The sequence below is a fragment of the Pleurodeles waltl genome, chromosome 5 (assembly GCF_031143425.1).
Source record: "Pleurodeles waltl isolate 20211129_DDA chromosome 5, aPleWal1.hap1.20221129, whole genome shotgun sequence".
Lineage (NCBI taxonomy): Eukaryota > Metazoa > Chordata > Amphibia > Caudata > Salamandridae > Pleurodeles > Pleurodeles waltl.
This window is the reverse complement of record NC_090444.1, coordinates 362,556,745-362,582,862: the sequence shown is the minus strand read 5'-3', so window position 1 is coordinate 362,582,862 and position 26,118 is coordinate 362,556,745. Positions and strand designations below refer to the sequence as shown.

General features: G+C 42.2%; 1 protein-coding gene across 1 annotated transcript in view; it reads right to left on the bottom strand.

Annotated features, from left to right (window-relative positions):
* TASP1 (taspase 1) overlaps positions 1–26,118 on the bottom strand; it is a 628,686-nt gene that overhangs the window by 524,489 nt on the left and 78,079 nt on the right. The window contains exons 2-3 of the mRNA XM_069234107.1: positions 12,852–13,069; positions 4,547–4,614 (exon numbers count right to left, since the gene is read on the bottom strand). Coding sequence (XP_069090208.1) covers positions 4,547–4,614; positions 12,852–12,990 — 207 coding nt within the window. The 5' untranslated portion in view covers positions 12,991–13,069. The remainder of the gene's footprint in view (positions 1–4,546; positions 4,615–12,851; positions 13,070–26,118) is intronic.

Genomic DNA, 26,118 nt, shown 5'->3' with positions numbered 1-26,118 from the left:
GAAGAAAAATATAACTGCTAGAAACAGAGACAACAGCAAACATGCCTATGCATGTGAACAAAAAGCACAAATTAATAAACAAGCATTGGCAAAGCCAATAGGTCTCGCTCATACAAAAGCTAATTGCTTTGGCAATGTGTTTTGCCATGTTGTACACCAGTGTGTCTCTTGTTCAGCATGGGTATAAGTTAGTGGCATGGAGTGTCAGAGTGAAGTTGGGGAGCAGATTGTCGTAGAGTGGATTTTTTAGCATGTCCTAGAGTGGAGTGGGGAGTAAAGTGTCAGAGTTGAGTAGAGGGGAGTAGAGTTCAGTGGTTAAGTGGCAAAGTGGAGTGGAATGGGTGGAATAGGTTGGAGTGGATTGAGGTAGTGGGGGTGGATTGGACTGGAGTAGAATGGAGTGGACTGGATTGGATTGGGGAAGAGTGGTGTGTATTGAGTGGAGTGGGTGGATTGGAGTGTGGTGAATTGAAATGGGCTGATGTGTATTGGATTGGGGTAGATTCGAGAGGGGTAGATGAGAATAGACTGGGGTGGGTGGTGTGGATAGGAGTGATGGGTGGGGTGGATTGGAGTGAGGTGGATTAGACTGGACTGAGAGGGGTGGATTGGACTGGACTGGAGTTGGGTGAATTGGATTCACTGGATTGGAGTGGGGTGGATTGGAATGGAGTGAAGTTGGGTGGATTGGAGTGGGGTGGACTGAACTGGGAGGGGGTGGAGTGTATTAGATTGAACTGGATTGGAGTGGGATGAACTGGAGTGAGGCAAATTGTTTTAGACTGGAGTGGATTGTTTGGGATTAGACTGGGGCAGGCTCGAGTGGGTCCGATTGTTTTGGATTAAAGTGTGGCACACTGTAGTGGGGCAGACTGGAGTGGGGCAGTTGGTTTGGAATTGAAGTGAGGCAGATTGTTTTGAATTAGGGTTCGCCGAATTGCTTTGGATTGGAGTGGGGCAGATTGTTTTGGATTAGAGTGGAGCGGACTGTTTAGATTGGAGTGGGGCAGACTGGAGTGGGGCGGATAGGAGTGGGATAGATTGTTTTGGATTGGAGTGGGGCACCCTGGAGCGGGGCAGATCCTTTTGGACTGGAGTGGGGCCAACTGGAGTGGAGCAGGTTGTTTTGAATTGAAGTGGGGCAGATTGTTTTGGATTGGGTTGGGACAGATTGCTTTAGATTAGAGTGGGGCAGATTGATTTGGATTAGTGTGGAGCAGACTGTTTAGATTGGAGTGGGGCAGACTGGAATGGGGTGGAATGGAGTGGGACGGATTGTTGTGGATTGGAGTGGGGCAACCTGGATCGAGGCAGATCGTTTTGGATTGGTGTGTGGCAGGTTGGAGTGTGGCAGATTGTATTAGGGTGGATTGGACTGGAGTGGGGTTTATTGGACTGGAGTGGGGTGGATAGAAGTTGGGTGGATTGGATGGAAGTGAGGTAGGGTGTATTGGAGTGGGGTAACTGAGTGGGGTGGATTGGAGTGGGATGAGGTAAGGTGGATTGGACTGCAGTGGGGCATACTGTTTTGGATTGGAGTGGGACAGACTGGAGTCGGGTGGATTGGAGTAGGACAGATTGTTCTGGACTGGAGTGAGGCGGATTGGAGTGGGACAGATTGTTAGAGTGGGGAGATTGGAGTTGGGCAGATTGGAGTGGGACAGATTGCTTTTGATTGGAGTGGGGCAGATTGTTTTGGAATAAAGTGGGGCAGATTGAAGTGAGGTGGATTGGAGTGGGGAATATTGTTTTGGATTTGGGTGGGGCACACCGTTTTGGATTGCAGTGGGGCAGATTATTTTCGATTGGAGTGCAGGAGATTGAGGGGGGAGATTGATTTGATTTGAGGCAGACTGGAGTGGGGCAGACTGTTTTGGATTGGAGTGGTGCAGATTGTTTTGGATTAGAGCAGGGCAGATTAGAGTTGGGCATATAGTTTTGGATTAGAGTGGGGCATACTGTTTTGGATTGGAGAGGAGCAGATATTTTTGGATTGGAGTGGGTCAGATTTTTTTGGATTGCAGTGGGGCAGATTGTTTTGGATTGCAGTGGGGCAAATTGGAGTGGGGAAGATTGGACTGGGTGGTTTGGGAGGATTGGAATGGGGTGGGTTTGGAGTTGATTAGATTGCGGTGAGTGGTCTAAATTGGAGTGGGCTGGGTAGATAAGTGTGGGGTGAGGTGTGGTGGATTGGTGTAGATTGTTGTGGGTAGATTAGAGTGTACAGCACAATGTGTCAAAGCATAATTTCAGAAATTACACATAATAAAGGAATAATGTATCTTTGTAATAATTCCAACAAGATAATCAGCGCCCATGAGCTAAAACAAGAGTGCAAAGTGAGAAGAGACGACTTGGCAAAATAAAAGAAAGCTAGGCATAAAAAATAAAACTTTGCAATTTTGTTTGTCCTGCTGGGCACATTTTTGCCAGTCACATGCCTTCTGTTTGCAGGGCACTAGAAGGTAAAAAGAACAAAATAGTACCTCAATCACGTCTGGAGCAAAGGACGGGCACTGATTAAGTTGAATAAATCAGTGCCAGGTCCCTGCTCCACACATAGGAACGTAAATGATACTTGGCTTACAGTGACGAATTACAAGGCTGCAAAGAAGAGTTTCAGCCAAGCCAACAAATGGTAAGCAACAGGGGGTTCCAAGCCCTTTACAATACACAACAGAGTCTCACAAGCGAGACACATGCACTAGCGCATGCACTCGCAGGCTCAACTCTAAAATGATGGCCTTCGAAATGGCCTGGAAACCATCTATACGTAACACTACAGCATTCATTGGCAATGATCAGCTTGTTTCAACAAAATCGAGTCTTCTACTGGATTACTAAATTGTGCTATTTAGATTGAGATTTCACTTTGCAGTTCTGCTTCAGTCACACAAACGTGTCTGCCAGCATTCTGCATGCTGTCATACACTCTTTTCCTAAAAAGGGGTTGCTTTAAATAACTTTGCCCAAGACTCTTCTTAAAGATCACTTTCCACTGTTGCTTATTAAAGAAATGGCAGCAGGATTGATTTCTGGCATGATAGGGCTGAGGGGATCTTTGATCTTGCACTGGAAGTCTTGAAGTTCAAAGTGTACTGTACAGTGTACTTGTTTTGATCTTCACAGCAATAAAATGAAAGGGCAAATAACTGAGTGCTGAAGTTTTTCATCTGTCGGCCAAAAAAAAGTTTAGCCAAATAAGCTTACAAATAAATTTAAAAAATCGGGCTAATTTGCACGCAATCGAAATCAAACATTTGAAACCATTGAGTTCAAAACATAATGTACCTTTATTCTTCCACAGTCAAAGGTCATAAAATACAACATGTTAAACACGTATGATCCTCTGGTTAAAATATTATTTTGATTGAAACGCTAAAGTAAAGTATGTTCTTCCTAATAAGAAAACGGGATGCATTTAAAAATTAAAATGAATACTTCTATAAACGTTTTTAGGAGCAGGCAGTGTGGCCTAGGGCCCACTACCTGCTTCTAAAAACGTTAAGGTTGACATTTACCGCCAATTCTGATTTGACAGTAAAATATTAATGTTTTGCAACCCGAATTTGGTTGCAAAACATTAATACATAATTAATACATAAGCTAAAGAATCCGTATATAGAAGCGGTGCCCCTTACACGTCCCTTTCAAATACCGATTCTTTATTCTAAAACCCGAAACTGCGATTCGGTAACATGTTAATGAATCGAAATTTGGGTTTTGTACCTTTAAAAAAGTTCTTTTGCGGTCGTAAAGGCTTAAATTTTACTTTTTGTGACTGTAAAATTGCTTGGTACATTAGGGGCTTGGTTATCACATAAGGAGTGGAGTCAAAGTACGGTAATCCTACTCAAAGGCAATCCAAGTTATGGAGAATAGAAAGGGATGGACCAGGGAAAACAAAACCATATTCTCAAGTAGACATGAAAAGGCAGAGGAAAAACATAAGCTAGCAGGAACAACAGAAGGTGGCGAATGAGTAGTAAGAATGACAGAGGAATAGAAAGAGTCCCTCATGCTCTTCCTTGTTTCTTCACAGGAGGACCCCTCAGAAGACCTCAAGAGGGCACGCTCATGAATATCAGCATGCTATAATAGGCTAAGAGGATTCTGAGACAATACCAAATTCAAGAGCAGAGGCACTGGACTGTGACCGATACATACTGAGAAAAGTGAGTCAGAAAACAAAGCTAAACAAAAGCAATAAACACCTTGTCCTTCTGACTGTTGCGTAATGACTCATTCATTCCTTTTACCAAGCGCCATAAACTTAAGTACATTCTTTCAAAAAACATAAAATGTCCACTCCACTTAAGAAGGTATATCTACACTGCATGGCTTCGGAGCTAATCCTCTTTTTACCCACAAAGTAGCACACCTCCTGGTTGAGTAAGAAGGTAATGGCTTGTAGCAGGCGTCAATGCAAGATACCTAAATCACAGCTGCAAAGAAAAACATTCCGAAGCCAATTATTTAGGTTCATTACAATATATTGCAATTTTATTTCCATGAGAAACTTGTATTTTATGACAAACCACCATACCTTTTTACATGCTCTTTTGCAAACATGTTTATATTCCTTAGCTTTTGATTCAGAGTGATAGCCTGCACCTACAATAAATGTAGAAATAAGCAGTGAGTTTTTTTATAATGACATGGAAATTAAAACAAATGTTTTTAATTGCAATTTCTACAGATTTATTAGTAAAGTCAAAATCAATAAACATGTTCCCTTGTATCGCTGTGTTGTGCCGCCAGACCTCTATTAGCTTCAGCTGTTCAATGAGCGTCTAGTTTAATTGAGGCTCTACCCGGCGGACCCAGTGCTTAAACGGTAAAAAAGAAAACCGTGCAGGGGGCCACAGTTTTTCAGGTGAACTCGACACAAAGAATGGCTGGTTTGCCGAACACCAAGAATACCTAATTCCAGCTCATACATATTTTTTCAACGAACCTACACTTCTAGTCTCTTCATCTAATTCATGGGGATTCTTTTTCATTCCTGCTTTCTTAATTTGTTACTGCTCTCATGTTTCTCTTCCTTCTCCTTTTTCTCTTATGCTTAAGATCAAAACCGAATGATAAAAAAATATGTCCTGCACCATATCACTGAATCACTCATAAAAGCAAATCAGTACTGTCTGTGTTGAGCTCTCTATCTACACCTCCCTTGGGTCTTATGGGTGGAGTTCTCATCACGAGAACAGGGAACTCGGCACACAGTGGTATGGTGTGGGAGGATCAAGGCATAGTGGTAGAAATAGTGGGAAAAGCTACTACAAAATGTGAAGAGCAGAGAAGTGACATTGAATTACAAAAACAAAACTACGAAGTAGTAAGCCATTAGCTATTTACTAAAGCTGCTCCCACACACACTCCAATGGTTCCATTGACAGGCTCAAATCTACTCCAGCCAAAATCATACAGTATATATGGACACTCACGGGTACTGCAAGACATTTTCCCAAAAATCAAAAGACCAGAGACAGGGAATCACACTAACAGCACATAAGGAAATTGGAAAAAAACATTCTGTATTAATGAAACTTATTTTGTGTGTGTGTGTGTGTATATATATATATATATATATATATATTTTATTTTTTTTAAACACAAGCACAGATAGTATATATAGGTAGAGGGTCATCTTTGGGATGTCTAGGGAAGTAGTAATTTCCAGATATCGCTCTCTCCAGATGTGACCCTTGACATGATTGTAGACTTGAAGCAGGAGCTTAACTTATCTGCAGCTCCAAGCCACCACTTAATGACAAAGTACGCGCTACACTCCACTTACGATGCCACTTGATTTTTCCAAAGGGTTACTGGGGTCACACTGGGCATCTCACAGGCAAACCGATCACACTACTTTCACCAGGTAGAGAGATGCATTTCCAGCTACCAGGCGTTACATAGCGATTGCCATGTCAACATCAAAGGCAGAAAGGCAAAGGGTGAAAAGGAATTTTATTCCACTGCCCCCTTCCCTAAAGTATTATCTGCTATGTCCCTTCAGCTGTCACATCTCGCCACAGAAAAGACAATCTCCACAACAATGGTCACCAGCCCTGATAGAGATCAGATTTCACTAATACATTAGTAGCATAGAAGTTAGCATATGTCTAGTTATAAATATTCGTTTAAAAGCCTAACAGAGAAATTAACATGAGATGTAAAAATATGCATGTTTGAATTATGATGGACATTGTGCCCTCTATTTATTGGGACATCGGGTTTTGCCATGGCAGATGTTGTGCATTTATATTTTAGTGAACTACTGACGTAAATTAATGTTAAAAGTATTATTTTTTAGAGATACAGTATAACATGGGTATTGAATGAACATGAATTAACTATACTTATACTGATGTATATGGATGTTATGAATTTAGAGTTGTGTGCAGAGAAATAAATATGTTTCAATTATTTCTAGCGTTATGCATTAATGATGTCTGCAAATAAATACATTTTGTTTGCATATGTTAATTAAAGATATGCAATAGCATAAGCGTTTAGCAACGAGAACTATGTATTTAGGCTTACTTAGCTAGACTAAGCCTGACGAGTCATTTTTGATGCAATAGTGAGAAGTGCTAATTCATCATGATTCCTTTGACCTGAATTACTTCCTACGTTTGCTTATGTGTTGAAGAATGTTTTATTGTATTAAGAGATAGCAATTGTGGTTCTGTTGACCTCGTAATGTAGCAATATTTGTTGTAGCTATCAGAAGGACAACAAGTATTATTGAATTCACATGAGAACTGTGGAATCATCCTGTGTTTCATGGGAAGAAATCACATCATTTCAAATGTTATACAAATTGTCATTTTTCAACTGAACTCTATGAATTCACCAAGATGACTTCACACCTTCCCAGAGAAAATCCAGAATAGTTGCAACTCTGATGGGTGTCTATAATTCTCATTGGATACTGATCTATTTGCACGAAATGGGTGCACTATGAGAACCAATCTGAACTCTATGAACATTTCTAGTTAGGGAAAGACTTTTAAAACTTAGGGGAGTTCTTGCTTGGGTTTTTGTGCTGCCACCTTTTATACCTTTTCAAGTCTTCTACTATTTCTAGCCTTTCATGCTTTGAGTTGCCCTTTAGTCCTATATGCCCCATTTATCTATGCTGTTCAGTACTATTATGCCCAACAAATTTTGAACTGCTGTCCTGCCTTTTGTGCAGCTCATGTTCTGCACTGTTCCTGATCCTGCTGTCTACTGATGCTGAGAAGCTGTAAGTGCTCTGGATCAACGAATCCTCCGGTCTTCTGTCCCATGAGAGGAGGTATATAATCTGCAATGTGGTTCGTCTTGTTTCCTTTTCAGCTTAGATGATTTACACTAGTGTATTTTATAGTGATTTACCTTAGGTTAGATGATTTTCCAAATTATTTTGGTCTCTTCTTTTGTTTTTCCCCTGCATGTGTTATCCCACCCCCACACATGCATGTCCAAATTTGTAATAGGGGTAAGGGTAGGCCAGCCCCAAAATATGATTGTTACTAATTGAATGTTGATGATTTACTGATGTCGCCATCATTTGCTTTGAAATCTGTATTAAATGTGCATATTATAGTTCTGTTAATTTGTGTTATTCTCCTGGAGTGTTTAATCGTATTGAGGTTTAGTAGGATTAATCTCTTTAGATGTTTTGGTCAGCCTATGGTACTTAGTTTTGCATATTATTTACATTACATTGGAACTGTGGCTGCAATAAAGCTTTGAAACTTAATTCAGTTTGGACTCTTGTTTCCGTGGCCAAATTGGTCATGGTATTTAAATTGTGTAGATTTCTCATGTTATTGACTTGTGTTGAATACATCAGATTACCCTCTCTTCACTGAGTCCAAATATCCCATCGGTGGGATGACTCGGGGCATTGCGGTGTCTCACCCACATGGGGTTTCTGAATCCGAAGTGGAAGGAAGACCTGTGCACTACAGCAGTTTTGGTAGCAGAGTAACGATTTTGTCTAAGGAGGAGGGGAATCAGATTTTTCCCACATCGTGAGATGTTCATGGTGAAGTGCAGGAGTGGATGAAATTCCAGCATTGTGATACAGGAGTACGATATGTGTTTTGAATAGGGTTTGCACTTGCAATGCTTTTGCTAAATTGCAGTGAAGTGTGATGCGTGAGATGTTTGGGGAGTTGTCATACTCAAAGTGAATGTTGCACTTTACGCTCCAAATTATCCATGTGGTTATTGTTGTTTACGGGTCCTGCGTGGCCTAAGACTCCGGAGTACCCCACAAGTATGTGGAGACACATCGTTAATTTATTATCTGCAGTAAGCTGTTAACAATACCAATAGATTTCTTAAATGTGTGTGACATGTTGGTTTGTATGAGGTGAATCCTGAGCGTACAGGGAGGATCTGTATCAACTGGAGTCAGATTTGCCAGTCAAATCATACTTGCGTATGTGTGAAAGCCATAGTCAGAAGTGTAGCTGTACAGCTTTCCAAGCATTTGAGTCCTACCCATAGTGAGAAGACAGATTTGTTTTTGCGTTCGCAATATTTTCATTTAGGGTGTATGCGTGAGTGGTGTATGAGACAGCTAAGAAGTGAGTTACAGCTGCAGAATTAAGTGAGTGTGATGTCATTTGGTCCGCCCTGGGATTGGTTGATTAGTGAGAAGAGCTGCGAACGGATTGGTTGACAAGACTGCGCTGCTATAGGCTGAAGACAGCTTGCAAAAAGGATTGTGGGATTGAAAAGTACTTCCTGGATCCGTAGAATTTGTGTTTGTGAATTAAATAGTGTAAAAATGAAATGTTTTCAAAGCTTTAAGAAGTGCGTTAAGAAGAGATGTTTTTATTTCAGTTAGCGAGGGTGAACCTACTCTACCTGAGGGTATACCAGCATTCGAGGTGATGGGGGAGAGAGGAGTTTCAGCATGTTTATGGGTAAAACAGTGGTGCAAAGTCACTGAGAAGGAAGGTAACTTAGCTTTTCCCAGTTACGAAACTTCTAATCTAATGGTATTGGAGAATCTGAGGAGAATGTTGTATGAATCAAAACCCCTTCTTAGACCTGCACAATTTGAAGCACTTGGGAATTAGTTGCGAGGCAGAAACAGGCTCAAAAATTTGAGAGGAGAAAGAGGAAAGCAGGAAAGACCTTGGCAGAAGCTAGATGGGATGAGGAACAGAAAATCTGAAAAGCAGACACGATAACCGGAGTAAAATTATTCCCAGGAATAAGCCTTAAGCATTCCTTTTACGTGGGGGAAAGAGATATGGGTGCCTTCTGGCTAACAGGTTATGTGCACAACGACAGGCCACGAGAGTTGAGTCACTGGTGAACGGTGATGGCTCAGAGGTTGAGAGCGACAATCTCATTGTCTCCCAATTTCGAGACTTTTATGAGGACTTACACTCGCCCCAGTCCCTCCCTGCAGATAATTTAGATAGCTACCTTCACAGTTCACAGACGCCATGGCTCACAACAGCACAAGCAACTGGCTGGATCGTCCATCTGCATAGAGAAAGTGATATCGGCTATACCCACCAGAAACCTGTCAAGTTGCCGGGACTGGATGGCTTCCCGGCACTGTTATTTAAGACCTTCTGCAATATGCTGCCCCAATATTGACCCGGTTATACAATTCAATTACCGGTCCTTCTACTGTGCCTCCCTCAATGATGGATGCATGTATAGTCGTTATCCCTAAGCCTGGGAAAGACAAGTGACAGTGCGGGTACTACTGACCCATCTCCGTTCTCAACATTGATGCCAGCTATTTACTAGCATCTAGGCAGCACGCCTGAACCCGCTTATGCCCAGCCTGATAGCCCTTGACCAAGCGGGATTTGTCCCACATTGGTAATGCAGCGATAACACCAAGAGAATCCTTCATATAATTAACAAGGCTAGGTGCTCCAAATATGAATTCTTCTCTTGGCCATAGATGCCGAAAAGGCATTTGATTGCGTCAGCTGGCCCTAACTGGTAATGACACTTGCCCACTTTGGTTTCGGATTGCAGTTCCACACCTGGATATTGAGCAATTATGGACACCCAAGAGTGACTGTCAGAGTGAACGGTAATACATCGACCCCCTGCCCCATTTGTAGAGGGGCACGACAGGGGTGTCAGTTATCACCACTGCTGTTTGTGTTATACATGGAGCCCTTTGCCCAAACAGTGTGCGACAACCCTAATGTCACTGGCGTCCACTTCAGCAGGGAGGGCCACACCATCAGCATTTATGTGGACGAAGCTATTGTGGCCTTGGATGACCTGGCTTCTGGATCAACATCCAAAAATCTCAGGCCCTCAATCTTTCTGTCCCCTCACACAGAAGCGCAACTCTCCCATCGCTTCCCAGTACAGTGGTCGTCGACCTCATTCCCTTATCTGAGGATCTAACTGACTCCGACATTGCTGGACACTGCAACACTAAATTACAGAAACCTGCATCAACAGGTCATCAATAATCTCGCTCAATGGCGATGAATTCACCTCTTGTGGCTCGTCGATTAGGAGACGCTCAAAATGTCTGCGCTCCCACAAATTCTATTTCTTTTTTAGACCCTTCTGGTTGTACGCCCCTCTGGAATGATCAAAGCTTCACAACAGACAATGCACTGCATTGTTTGGGCAGACAGGTGCCCAAAAATGAATCACAAGCATGCCATAAGCCTCTTGCAGAGGGGGGACTGGGTATCCCGAACCTCATTGCCTACTACCAAGCCGCTCAACTCGGCTACAAGGTAGAATGGTCCAGGTCCGAATCTGAGAAACACTGGCTCTTTATGGTGGGCACACACTTGTGGAAGATTTCATTCCTGAAGAGGTCACAACGTGCTTGGGGCTCATAGTCTTCCCTGATCACCAAGTCGGTGCTAAAATCATGGGATAGTGTAGCAGTGCGCAAAGGCTTGACCTCATTTCCCTCTCCTCTGACACCCATAATAGGTTATACAGATTTCACGCCGGGACTTGATCACACTGCATTCCAACCATGGCAATCGAGTGGATGTCAATCCATTGACCACTTTCTTGGGGTAGACAGCATTCTCCCCTTCCATCAGTTACGAGAGGATTTTGCCCTTTGAGAGATGGAGCGGCTCCACTACTTACAGGTCTGACACTGGCTTTTTCACCCTAGTATGTGAACTGGAGCTCAACGACTCCCAACAACCTTTGAGAAGTGGGTAATCACAAAAAACGCAGAAAAGCGTATGATTGCAGAACTCTATGGTATCTTACTCCATGCATCTCCACTGCCTAAAACCCCAGAGCAGAGACGCTGGGAACTTGAGCTAGACAGACAACTAACACCCAAGGAATGGGGTAAGGTACATCATAGAGCCTTGAGACCCGAACAGGTGATTAGCTGCACTCTACAAGAACCCGATTGATTGATAGAGCCCATCACACTGCTCGCAATACCTCTAGTAATGAGACAGCCACTAAGATTATCATGTACTGGTACCATATGCCTCCCTGCTTGCAGAAAAGTAACCCTGCACTTAGTTTGGACTGTTGGCGACAATGAAGGTCACCTGGCACCTTCCTTCACATATTATGGGACTGCCCTAAACGTACGCACTTCTGGGAACAGGTCTTTAACGACATAGAGGCCCACTTTGACGCACAACTGCCTAGATTTCCTGCGTATATGATCCTTGAGCTGCCAAACACGCTCACCTTCCTGCTCAAATCCCTCAGAGGTCGACATATCAGCTTAGCACTAGGGACGGCTCACCAAACCATTCTTGCAACTTGGATACTGCCACAATCCCTAAACATCTGGGCTGGCTTCAAAGACTACGGCCTATTCTGGGTATGGAAAAGCTATCTCTACTATTGACTTCCTAAGAGGACTCCTACAGAGAACTATGGTGATCATACATAATTCTATTGTCCAACGAATTTCGAGAACTGACATATCCTTAATACTTGAGATTATTGTATCGTATTGACACTGTCCCATCTACGTCACCAAGTGCCAATGTCGTGGCAGATCTCACACAAGACAGTTAAAATCCTGCCATGGGCAGGAGTTTGTGAGTACCCAGTGGGAAGCAGGGGTAACCAAATTTGTGTAACTAAGATATTAAACATGACTTTGTCACTTGGAGAAAATAGTCCTTAGAATGTGGTTCCAAAATCAGGCTTCACTAGCCAGTCCTGGTGGGAAGCTAAGCCTAGATTGGCAGAGAACCATCAGTGTCTGTTTGAGGTGGCACTTAAAAAGTTATTTGATAGTATAAATGGACTTCACTGTTAAAAATACTTCAAGGAAAAACTCATGATTGAGCTTTGTTGAAAAAGCCACCACTAGCTTTCTATGACTTAGAATCTGACATTTAAAAGTGTTAAAGCTGCCAAAGAGTCACTGGGTATAAAAACTAAGTATGTCCAAACAGTATTTGTGAATGGTGTGCATCAACTAAAAACTTTCAACATTGTTGATTTATCAGCTGGTATACTAAGAATGTGCTAATGTTCCTTTCAGTGCAATAACAGCACCACCTGTCCACTTATAAATATTATCTTTTATTATTTTAAAAAGTGAGAGACACAAATAGTAGCCAATGTGCACTATTCTTCATTTCTTATTGAGGAATCATGGCCTAAACAAGTATGTTAGTGGCTCATTGTGTCATTGCGCCTAAATACACAGAAGAAGCAGGTGTGCCAGGCAGAATGGGTCGGTAAAGTTGAAACTGTGCAGTCCTTGTTTTTATGGGGCTAATGTAAGGTCTGGCACTGCGTTGAGCTGCTCTTCCGCCGTAGCAGTAATTCACCAAAAAGCACACATCTAGTGCTTATGATTACCATCTCTTATGTGAATTAGAACAAACCTTCTGTTGGCTTACCTGCGTGTACCAGCACAAATCCTACTCGTTTTGCCTTCTGGGAATTATTTACATCTAATTCTTTGGCCATGACCTTTACACCTGCGACCTGAGATGACTTGGAAGGCGGTACTTCTGGTGAGCTGATGACCTTCTCCATGTTCACATCTCACGTTTATCATCTTCTACAGGGAAATGGGCATACCAACATCCACATCCAAAATTAAACAGGAATCCTCCTACATGAAAACCAACATAAACGTTAGCTATGTGTAGGTCAACAAAGAAAGAAAAAATATCACTACATACTAAAAATGTATGTTTTGGTCTGCGTGTGATCTGAAGCTATTCCGGTTATGTTTTTTTAATAAATGTTTTTATTAAGTTTTTAACTTTCCTAGTTGTAAAGCATGTTACAGTCTTCGTTTTGTTTAGCATCTTTATTATTCCTGTTACGTTTATGTTTCAAAGATTCATTGGATGTGATGGTGTTAGAATAGGAATAATGAAAATGGAAAAAAATGAAGAAAAACACCAACCCAACAACAAATCAAAAGGTTAATTATATGCTTCATTAAGCAAGCTTGTCTTTACAGCTCACCTAAAACTGAATAACAACTTGAGCAAAAGTGCTTCACTGAAGAGAACTCCCAACTTGTAAAAGTCAATTATCAAAACAAAGACTATTAAAGATTGTTAGATCAAGGTTATTGTTCAAAATGTACTAAGCTTGTACATTAGCACACGTGAGAAGTGAACGACCAATATAACTCATTCCTATTTTATCACATCTACCAAGTAGATACTAAAAATCCAAAATAACAATAATACAGTGGATAGGAATGAAAATTATGAAGGGAGGAACAGAGCCAACAGGAATAGCTGCATGAACATCTCCCATCACAGTTAAAGGAGAAACATCTTGCAGGGCAATGAAGAAAAAAATAGATTATTCAGGTGTCACCAGCTCAGGATGCATGTTATTTAGACTCAAGCCTATGGCCACGTACACTTGCCTAAAAACAAGTTATTTCACTCTCCACTACTCAATGTTGTCGGCACCACATAATTTTGCATGTCCGGACATCTTCTCCGAGTCATCAAGCTCAAGTATGAAAAAACAAAGATATTGTTCTCTCTGAACTGTTGCCACGTGTTGCTTTTTCTGTCTCATCAGGATTCCCGAACTCTACAATGACAGTACTCATATTTGGGGGTATTCTACTCACTGCTACCTATCGGGATTTGCAATGCCATGGCGATGTCCACCACTGCATTCATTATTCCATTCAAAACCTTATTTTGAAGGAACCTCACAACACGGTCAGCAATTCTTGCACTTTCAAAAGTGGTAGGAAACCCATTACTTCGATTCTGTTCACCCTCAGCCTATTCTTGACTTAAGGCTCACGACATCCCTTTCCAATCATGACTGACAACATTTTTCTTCAATCTCTCATTTTTAAGTACATCCTGACAACAAGACTGAACCACAGCTTTCACTTTCTCCAAGCCACTCTCCACAATCTTTAAGTTCTTTTCAGTACCCGAGATCCTGGAGGTCTGGTCCTCAAAATGTGTCTTCATTTTCAGCAGTCTCTGGGTCCATACCGAGCTATGTTGCTGTTAAGTTCATCAAGGAATCCATAATGAGAGGCTCATCCTTTGTCAGTGGGGCTTACTGCATAGTGAATCTGAAGAAGGGCTGACAGAGAAACTCTGCTGTTTAAAACAGTCTGCCTTCACCCTGAGGGCCTTAGAATTATGCCAATTTGGGAGCATGGGGTGGGAAAACAAATGTATCACTCTATAAAAGACCTAAAAGAGGGTACCTTGGATTGCGCAGTCAGATCCATTAGGGGATCACTCCCTTTCTGGCGCTCTCTATCACTTTGCCCCATGGGCTGGGTGGCAATAGCCAAAATGTTATTACTCCTTAGATTAGTGTACGATTTTGCGGCGCTACCAATCATTCTCCTCCGTTCCTTCTTTGGCATATTACAAAGCCTGCTAACAGACTTACTTTGCTGGAAGGACAGAAACCCTGTTGCCCTGGCTACAACGCAGTGCCCACAGGGGGGCTTGGCATGCCTAACCTGGAATTATATTATGCCGTAGCCCAACTACAATGGCCTCTTCGGTGGCTGAAAGACTCCCGAAACGTCGAAAAAACAACTGTGTCCAACCTAATTGGTTTGACCCCAGTATATACCTAGCTAACGGATAAGAAATGTCCCCTATACGGGGAACCAATTTGATGGACACGGGCAGAGTTTGCTGGCGCTGTTGAATACATGGTAAACTTCCTAACCCACCCTACTCGCCACTAATTGCTATAACACACATTCGGGGCACCCGGGAGCTGCTCAGTCAGCATGACATGGCACCGTAGTTAGCAGTGAATTTCACAACCGCGAGTGACTATTTTAAAGAGGGAACCTTATTGACGTTTGATGAAATCACGGCAGCCAGCGATATACACACTGGCCTGTTCCTAACATATTGTGCAATAAGACAGCTAATACACAACACCTGGCATAACAGTGATGCCGAACCGCCCTCATCATAAACTCTTACCCTGTTGTTATTGACCTGGGACCTAGGAAAGCGATCTGCATGTTACATGACGCCCTGAATGCCAAACACTGGAATGGAAAAAGCTCTTGCTCGCTGGGATGTGGTGCTCCCCAGTCCTCTATCCCAACAATCAAGCCCTGTTTAATATTAAAGAGATATCGCACATTCCCAGGTTTCGCTTTATCCAGTTTAACTATTTACACTAAACTTACCTCTCCCCCACCGTATCAGACCTATGTTCCAAACATCTGACCCCAGGTGCCTATGTTGTGGGTTACCTGAAGCGAGTTTCTTTCACATGGTGTTGGAATGTTCCCCTTTATTAAACGCTTGACAGCAGGTAATTGAGATAACAGCTGACTTAGCAGACCATAACTTGCCACCCACCCCTAAATCCTGTCTTTTAGGATTGGACTCCAAGGCCAAAGGTGACAAGCATCTTCATAGATTTATAGATTTGGCATTTGTTACCTTTAAGTGACTAATTGCCACACACTACATGGCGCCCACCACCAGGACCTTACTAAATGGTTACATGTCCTACTACAATGGGCCCAGGGGGAGGCAGGTGTATTTTGGGCATTGAAAGATAAGAGCTTAGCACGGGGTGGTTGTGATTTATGGGATGCGCTCATTATAAAAATAGAGCCCAAAAACGACAATGCCCTCCTTGAACATAACACTATACCTCCACAGCATATACACTATGTTCAGTGATGTTTCTATGTCCCTATGATCACCATGGTACCTCCCACATATGATATCCTAGTGAGTGCTCTCTGAAAACACCCCATGGGGCCTCACTAGCCCTCTCCCAGATCAAATTTTCTTTGGGATTTTCCCTAACATTACCTCCTCCTGATATATACATCAATTCCAAGCTCCCATTTTTGCTCTCATTAGCTTTCCACTGTGTGTAGTACAATACTTAACTCTGTTTCCTAATTTCATTATGCATTGCTTCAAAGATATTGGTATTAAGATGTGATATGTTGTGTTTCATTCAATTATGTATATGAGGTACGATTGTTGCTGAACACTATGTGCCCACCCTGTGTTGCTTCTGCTGGGCTCTCTCCAGCCCCCTCTGGAATTCCCCAAGTTCCCTCTGGATCTACATTTCAATATTGAGAGGTTTGATGTTTATTCTTGTCTACATTCAATACTAATAAAAAATATTTTTGAAAAAGTTAGCGGGGTAGAGTGGAATGGCATATAGTAGAGTAGAATAGAATGGCTCAGAATAAGGTGGAAATAGTAGAGTGGCATAGAATAGTGACATGGAGCACAGTAGAGTAAAGTGGGGTAGACTACAGCGGCATAGAGTAAACAGGCAGAGTAGAGTGGAGTAGATCGGCATGGAGTATAGTGGCATAGAATTGAGTGGGATACAGGGGCATGGAGGAGAGTGACATAAGGCAGAGTAGAGTGGCATAGAGTAGAGTGGAGTGGTGTACAGCAGACTGGCATAGAGTAGAGTGGCATAGAGTGGCTCTGTGTCAAATAGAATGGCCTAAAGTGGAGTGCCGTAGAGTGGAGTGTGTAGAGTAGAGTGGTGTGGAATAGAGCAGTGTAGAGTAGAGTGGAGTAGCATAGAGTGGCACAGAGTGGCGTGGATTGGCATAAAGTGACATAGAGTAGAGTGATATGGAGTAGCGCAGCGTATGCACAGAATAGGCAAGACGTAAAAAACAACTGTATGATTGTTGGTGCAAAAGATGGACTCACCGAAATACAATAAACAATGATACATAATATAACACTATTAACTCTGTGAAAAAAAAAAAGTTTAAAACAACTGGAGATGGTCACTGTACATGTTTTGGTTTTTTAATGATCTGGCCCAACAGTGCAGCTGTCGCCAAACAATGATGTGAGCTTAACTATAGAGGGGCTTTGGCTCCGCCCACACTGGGGGTGAGGAGTACATGTTTTGATTGAGCAGCATTTGTGTTCTTCCACAAAAAAAGTGCTTGCTCTCCATACATCTGTGATTATTTTGTTTATGTATCCAGCTGCCTAAGGTTGAATTTTCCGGGGCACACATTTGACATTGGAATGCTATTAAAGTGTCTTAGATACATAGATAATTTATCTATTTTTCTCTGGAGGCAGCACAAATAGAAGGAGGGCAGGCATTCACCTACATGGCTTTTTAGGTCTGGCTTGACAGTGCAACTGGCATCTGGCCTTTTAACCTACATCAATATCATTCTACAATTCTTTGCTTTCAAACAAATACATATCTATTCCCATGCTATTTACTTGTAAAGCTTCACGCTACCATACAGCATTCCTTTAAAGCCAAACCTATTAGCATTGCCAATGCTTGTCTTTTTGGGTTTAAAGTTTTGATAAGGACGTTTGATTTAAAGTAAAACAGAATAGATACATGTATTTAAAAAGGCAATAGTTTAACCACTTTGTAATACAAAACATAAAACATTCAGACAGAAGTAACACAATATTTAAAAGTATTAATGTTCCTGAATAATGTAAGACATTTCCGTAAAATTATCTGAGTAAAAGTCAGATCATATCTGTCAATACTTTTTTCAGTTGTCCCTTAGTCAGGGAAATCTTTTGCTTAACTACCGGACATTCATGCATTTCTTTAATCATTTGCAGTATGATGACAGTTGTTTCTAAAAACAAAACCACAGTGAACCTGGAGGCATTCATAGCATAAAATATTTGTTTCCTCTTAGCAGTACTGCCTAGGGACCCCCAAAAATCTAATTTGCAAAGCAAAATTCACATTCATATTGGTCAGGAATTAAAGGATGTTCCCCCTTTATTCCATTACGCACAGAAATGGTGGATTTCATCGGCAATCCCCACACCACTGTTTTGTTGCCAGAGAGTGGCATATGTTCTGTAACAGTGGTTCTTAACCAGTGGTCCGGGGACCCATGGGGTCTGCGAAGCCTACTGAGGGGGCCTGCAAGTACTCAGGAAATTAAATACTATTAACAAATTAATAAAGTGCCTATAAATAAAGAAGCAATATGTAAAATTGAAAACTTCAAAACAATCTTTAAGTGTTAAGAAATTTGAAATTGGGGGGATAACAATTATGTTAGTATCCTCAGATCGATTTGTGGGAGCAGTGTAAGTGCATGAAAAATAATATAGTATGGACAATGAGTGGCCTTAACTGAATTTAGAGAAACTCCAAACATCCCATTAAAATTAAAATCTTGATTTTTTTAAATATATTTGCTTGTGACGTAAATTGAATATTTCATCTTTTGTGTATTTGATGAATTCTGTATTTGTTCTGTATTGTTTTTTGGTTCAAATCATCCAAAACGCTAAAGCCAGGGTCCTCAGCTTCCAGTAATGATTCAGTGGGGTGTACGGATTCCAATAATGATTTGGCAGGGGTTGGGATTGGGAGGGGCATTCCTGTAATGAGTGTGGGGGGGGGCACAAAACTCACAAGATAAGGAATCATTGTTCTATAACATGTAATACAGATGCATTCAAGATGGAGGTTTTTAACCTCTCCGGGGAAAAACATATGTATATCTATCTTATGACAATCAAAAGAATCATTTTGTTACTTATGTATCTAAAACTATTTTTGCAATTATACAGATCTGTTGTTTTAAACATCCAATTTATTTATTTATTCACTATAAATCCTAAGATGTGTAAAATTATAGACGTGTAAAGTACAGAAAGTACTCAAAGTATTAGTTTATGCACATGTAAGAACCAGCACCATAACAAAATATAAAACCAAGAACATCTGTTTGCACTTTTTGGTTTGAACAGTAAACAGTTGTAATAGTATGGGAAAAAATCAACAGTGTCTTGATGCAAGCTGTGACTGAGCTTCAACTAGTAAAAGAAATGGGGTTGTGCCATTACAAAGCAAAAGAAGAGGCTGGGCCACTTGAAACTTGTACATAAAGAAGATGCCTCTCCTGCTACTTCCACGTGTTTCTCATAGATAATGGAATATGCCAAGTTTCTGATTACAACCCCTACTGCAGTAGACTAGATAAAGATCCAGGTGGGGCGTGACTTGAGGAAATTACTACTCTTTTGGAATATGAACATTCAGAAGGATGGCTCAGACTAAAAGAACTTGAATCCATTTTCAACAAGACTCCCAGAACTCCGGCACTATACCTCCTTTCAAAAATCCACAAAGATTGCCTAAAACCACCAGGGAGACATATTGTCTCAGGGTGTAGCTCCACTCTGAAGTCACCATCAAAATACGTCAACTTCTTCCTGAAGCTATTCCCTAAAATCACAAGTTATTTCATACAAGATACCACAGATTTCATCAAGTCCGCAGAAGACATTTTATTCCGACCAGAAAACAAGCTGTTGGTAACCATATACTGTATGTAATTTCTCTTTGTAGGAATATCCCTCAGGATATTAAAAAGGGCATGGTTCACACCACGTGAATCACTCTAGGAACGTAGACAAAAGAAACAAATAGACACTATGGTAAATATCAACACCTTTTGCTCTATAACAAACCATTTAATAGAATGATCAAACTAGCATATACTATACATTTAAAAAAATCCAATTCCTCTACCTACATTTGTTCTGAAAAAAAAGATGAAACATAAAAAGACCAAACCATTTGAGCACACACTCCATCTATGAACCCTTTAAAGAAAACCATTATGGGTCTTTGGAATCTATGACTCATTGAAGGCCCCCATAGATGTGGGGAGTGTTCTTCTTCTGCCAAAACAATGGAAGGTAGAGTATCTGAATACAATGGTATTAAAACAACGTACAAAGTTGTTTCAAAGTGCATATCTAAAAACACGATATACAGTGTTATTTGTCCCTTCAATAAGTTCTACCTAAGCCAGACCTGCCAGGAGATTCATAAAAGAGTTGGACAACACAAACTACAAACTTGTTGCAAGGTGATCACAGTCCCACTAGTAAACCATTTCAATGAAAATCAGCATCTAGAACATGACTTTAAGTGGTCTGTATCTACGTCATTCAAAACGACATGGGGGCGCCAACAGTTAAATACTTCTGTTGCACAAAGATGCTATGTTCATTTTGAAATATTATACTATTTACTCTGACTTTAACTATATTTCCAACATTCAGAGTGTATAACCTGGTCATCTATTTGCCTCAATCACATCTTAGACACTGCCGTTAGTTTCACAGTTTTTGGTCAGCCTCATGATTTTTTCTGTTTCTCCATCCTTGCATTTAATACTATACTGATATTTCTACTTTGACCTTTGTTTTTGTTCAATGAATTTCTAGGGTTTTTGTTACGTTAATGTGTTATTTAATGCCAATCTACAATAGAGTAGTAAATAAACATGAGTGGATGTACTTTTTTTTAATTTTATTTTTAAAGTGATGGCTCTTGCAAGACGTTCATGAGTGCTGGATGCACAATTCCCTGCATCTACCCTGAGGAGGCTTAACTTCCTGTTTGGCTCTGGCAAATTAAATTACAGTGTATGCTGTAATTGTGAATAAAACAGAACATTACACATGCTGTTTAAAATACAAAATGAATTGTGCTTTGTTCTATGAAAATATAAAAAAATATTTTTTTACAGTTTCGAGAGACGCCCGCTAGATGCTGTCGCAAGAGGTCGAGGAGAAGACCCACACTCTAAGGAAGGATTCTGATTGGTTCATATAGATGTCTTTATTTAGAAGAAGGAGATTCCATCCTTTATGGTTTATTTTCCTACTGGACTTTGGTGAGAATAGACATACTGTATTTGGCTTGCTCCCCTTTCCTGTTTGACTTTGGAGAGAAAGATGTATTCATCTGATTCACATGAACAGCCAGGGGCTTCTTCACCTGCTCAGGCACCTCAGCCACCCAATAAACCCTTGGTGTGGTACCTTTTTGAAATGAGGCCTGGTGCCAAGAAGGTTTGTGCAAGGACCTCACCTGTAAACTTTGCAGCAAAGAGTTTAGCAGGAGGAGCAGAAATAAACAATATAGCATGAGTACCACAGGCATGTGGAGACAACTGAGTTCTATTCATCCGCTAAGGCTTGCACAGGTAGATTTAGTTCTGCGGAAGAGCTAGACAACTCTACAGGGACTTCAACATCATTTGCTCCAGAAGATACTGTGCCTGTTCAGGTTCTAAATGTGCAGACAAACAAAAAACCCCGCTTTTTTTTTTAGTAAAGTGCTGTTTTGCTGCTTGTGCAAGCAGGTACATTTTCCTTCAGCGACAAACAGGTTTGCCCAGGACAAGTGTGTCCAAAAGCACAAGTGCCCCCAGGCAGTAGTATTTTTTTTAACAGGTTCTTTTTACAATGATGCTGTTGGTGTTTGTTTCACACCTCAAGTTGTATGTTTTTGTTCTACCTCTTTAAAAAAATATGAACATTTAAAAAAATATATATTGAAAATGTTTAAAAACACAGCTACTGTATAGTTTAATGATGTATGTTGTTTGTACTGTTTCCATTCTTTACCTTCTTAGAGACTCTTGTGAGACTCTCACGAGAGCTGGAGCACCTCAAAGCTAGCTCTCGCCCATATACTTCACCAGCTCTCACAAGAGACTTGCAAGATCGCAACATTTTTAAAAATAAAGAATTAACCATCACAGTACTTATTTCTTTTACACTTTTTCTCAAAACAAGCACCACAATATCCATTCCTACAAACAGAATGTTTTGTGAACTCATCTACTCATTTTTACTACTCACAATCCCGCAAGATTGTAAAACTTAGTTAAAAACAATATACATTCATAATATTCACAGTAATTATCCCTTAGACAGCTCCTCTCTAAATCTAGGGGGGCAGCATGCTCTTTTGCTGCCCTTTTAAATAGCTTTTTACCTCATTCCCACAACACCTCCAATGTTTCACAGTAAACACTAATGGTGGCCACTTCATTTCTAAAATTCCAACAGCCAGCCAATAAGAGGGCTCCCCCCTGCAAGACTCACACGGTCCTCTTGCTCATCCCAGAGTGTGGAGGCTCACAGGCAAAACAGTCCTCAAGACTAATCACATGCCTCCATTTTTAAACTCACTCTCTTGTGGGCTACTGAGGGACTTTTGCAAGCCTAACTGTCCAAATACTGAATTATTTTTTACCCTTTGTAAGGAAATGCCTCCTTGGCATGTATACCCCCTGACTTTTTGCCTGTTGCTGATGCCAGTTATGATTCAAAGTGTGCTCGGACCCTGCTAACCAGGCCCCAAACACAAGTGTTCTTTCCCTAAACTTGACCTTTGCTTCCACAATTGGCACAGCCCTGGCACCAAGATAAGTCTGTTGTAAATGGTACCCCTGGTACCAAGGGCCCTGATGCCAGGGAAGGTCTCTAAGGGCTGCAGCATGTCTTATGCCACTCTGGGGCCCCCTAACTTAGCACATGCATACTGCCTCACAGCTTGTGTGTGCTGGTGGAGAGAAAATTACTAAGTCGACATGGCCCTCTCCTCAGAGTGCCATGCCAACCTCACACTGCCTGTGGCATAGGTAAGTCACCCCTCTAGCAGGCCTTACAGTCCTAAAGCAGGGTGCACTATACCACAGGTGAGGGCATATGTGCATGAGCACTATGCCCCTACAGTGTCTAAGCAAACCTTGGACATTGTAAGTGCAGGGTAGCCATAAAGAGTATATGATCTGGGAGTTTGTCAAACACGAACTCCACAGCTCCATAATGGCTACACTGAAATCTGGGAAGTTTGGTATCAAACTTCTCAGCACAATAAATGCACACTGATGCCAGTGTAGAATTTATTGTAAAATGCACCCAGAGGGCATCTTAGAGATGCCCCCTGAATACCAGTCCGACTCCTAGTGCTAGGCTGACCAGTTTCTGCCAGCCTGCCACAACCAGACAAGTTTCTGGCCACATGGGGAGAGTGCCTTTGTCACTCTGTACCCAGGAGCAAAGCCTGTAGTGGGTGGAGGTGCTTCTCACCTCCCCCTGCAGGAACTGTAACACCTGGCGGTGAGCCTCAAAGGCTCATGCCTTTTGTTACAGCACCCCAGGGCATCCCAGCTAGTGGAGATGCCCGCCCCTCTGGCCACTGCCCCCACTTTTGGCGGCAAGGCTGGAGGAGATAAAGAGAAAAACAAGGAATCACCCACCAGTCAGGACAGCCCCTAAGGCGCATGCAGAGAGAATCCAGAGGCTCCCCCTGACCGCGATTGCCTGTAACAAGGAACCTGACGCCTGGACCAAGCACTGCACCCGCGGCCCCCAGGACCAGAAGGAACCGAACTTCAGTGCAGGAGTGACCATCAAGCGACCCTCTGTCTAGCCCGAGAAGACCCCCTGTGCCCTGCCTGCACCGCTAGAGTGACCCCCGGGTCCCTCCATTGATTCCTATACAAAACCAGACGCCTGCTTTGCACACTGCACCCGGCTGCCCCTGTGCCGCTGAGGGTGTGTTTTGTGTGCCTACTTGTGTCCCCCCCAGAGCTCTACAAAAAAAAACCTGGTCTGCCCTCCAAAGACGCAGGTACTTCCCTGTTGGCAGACTGGAAACCAGAGCACCCCTGTTCTTCATAGGCACCTATGTGTTTTGGGCTCCTCTTTGACCTCTGCACCTGACCGGCCCTGTGCTGCTGGTGTGGTAAGTTTGGGGTTGCCTTGAACCTCCAACGGTGAGCTGCCTATGCCCAGGAACTTCAAATTGTAAGTGCCTTACTTACCTGAAAAACTAACCATTACTTACCTCCCCCACGAACTCTTGATTTTTGCACTGTGTCCACTTTTAAAATAGCTTATTGCCATTTTAACTAAAACTGTGTGTGTTACTGCTCTAATTCGAAGTTCCTAACTTACCTGTGTGGAGTACCTTGCATTTTATGTATTTACTTCAAATCTTGAACTTGTGGTTCTAAAAATAAATTAAAAAAATATATTTTTCTATATGAAAACTATTGGCCTGGAGTTAAGTCTTTGAGTGTGTGTTCCTCATTTATTTCCTGTGTGTGTACAAGAAATGCTTAACACTACCTTCTGATATGCCTACTGCTCGATCACACTACCACAAAATAGAGCATTAGAATTATCTAATGTTGCCACTATCTTACCTCTAAGGGGAACCCTTGGACCCTGTGCACACTATCTCTTACTTTGGATAGTATATACAGAGCCAACTTCCTACACTGGTGGATCAGCGGTGGGGTTTAAGACTTTGCATTTGCTGGACTACTCAGCCAATACCTGATCACACGACTAAATTCCAAAAATTGTCATTAGAAACTGATTTTTGCAATTTGAACTATTTTTCTCAATTTAAAAAAAAGTCCTGCTAGGGCCTTGTGTAAGCCACTGTTAGCATTTCATTTAGAGTTTAAAAGTTTGGATTTAAGTTCTAGAAGTAGCTTTTAGATTCTTAAAAAGTAATCCCAACTTTTAGAGTGATAATGTCTAGCACAGATGAGATGGTGGTTGGAACTCAACCTCACCCCCTACCTGCAGCTAAAGATGTCAGAGTTAAGGACTCTCTGTAAGCTAAAAAATATAAAGACTGGGTCCAACCCTACCAAAGTAAAGTTCCAGGAGCTTTTGGCAGAGTTTGCAAAGGACCACCCCTCTGAGGATAATCCTACAGAGGGGGAAATTAGAGACCAGGAGGATGATTCCCTCCCTCCTGTCCTAATTAGGGAGAACAGGGTCCCTCAAACCCTGACTCCACAAATAATAGTCAGAGAAACCGGTTCTTCCACAGGGGAGACCAGTAACTCTGGAAGCATTGAGGGTAGCCTCAATAAAGATGACCTCCTGTTAGCCAGGATGGCCAAAAGACTATGGCTAAGAGCTGTCTCTCCAAAGCCAGAGAGGGAAAGAAAAGAGATGGGTTTAGCTCCCATCAATGGTGGCAGCAACATAAATAGGGTCAGAGAAGATACTGACATCCTAAGAATCCCCAAAGGGATTGTAACAAAATATGAAGATGGTGATGACATCACCAAATGGTTCACAGCTTTTGAGAGGGCTTGTCCAACCAGAAAAGTAAACAGATCTCACTGGGTTGCTCTCCTTTAGGAAATGTTCACTGGAAAGTGTAGGGATAGACTCCTCACACTCTCTGGTAAAGATGCAGAATCCTATGACCTCATGAAGTCTACCCTGATTGATGGCTTTGGATTCTCAAATGAGGAGTACAGGACTAGGTTCAGGGGGGCTCAAAAATCCTCGAGCCAGACCTGGGTTGATTTTGTGGACTTCTCAATCATCAATCAGTAATTTGTTAAGCGCGCTACTCACCCGGAAGGGTCTCAAGGCGCTGCGGGGTGGGTGCTACTTCTCGAAGAGCCAGGTGTTGAGGCGCTTCCTGAAGGTCAGGAGGTCCTGGGTCAGACGTAGGTTGACGAGGAGGGAGTTCCAGGTTTTGGCGGCAAGGTGGGAGAAGGATCTGGATGGTTGGTGGGCGTTGGGGCCGACCCCAGAGTGGCAAGCCACCAGGAGTCGTCCAATGCTGATCTGCTGGGGCCGAAAATGATGATCTCAGTCTTCTCTGAGTTCAGCTTGAGGCAGCTTGCTTCCATCCAGTTGGCGATGGCATAAAGTCCGGTGTGGAGGTTGGTCTTAGCGGTTGCGGGGTCCTTCGTGAGAGAGAGGATGAGCGGAGTGTCATCTGCGTAGGAGACGATGTTGAGGCCGTGGGAATCGGACGATGTTGGCGAGCGGTGCCATGTGAACATTGAAGAGGGTGGGGCTGAGTGAGGATCTGTGGGGGACTCCCCAA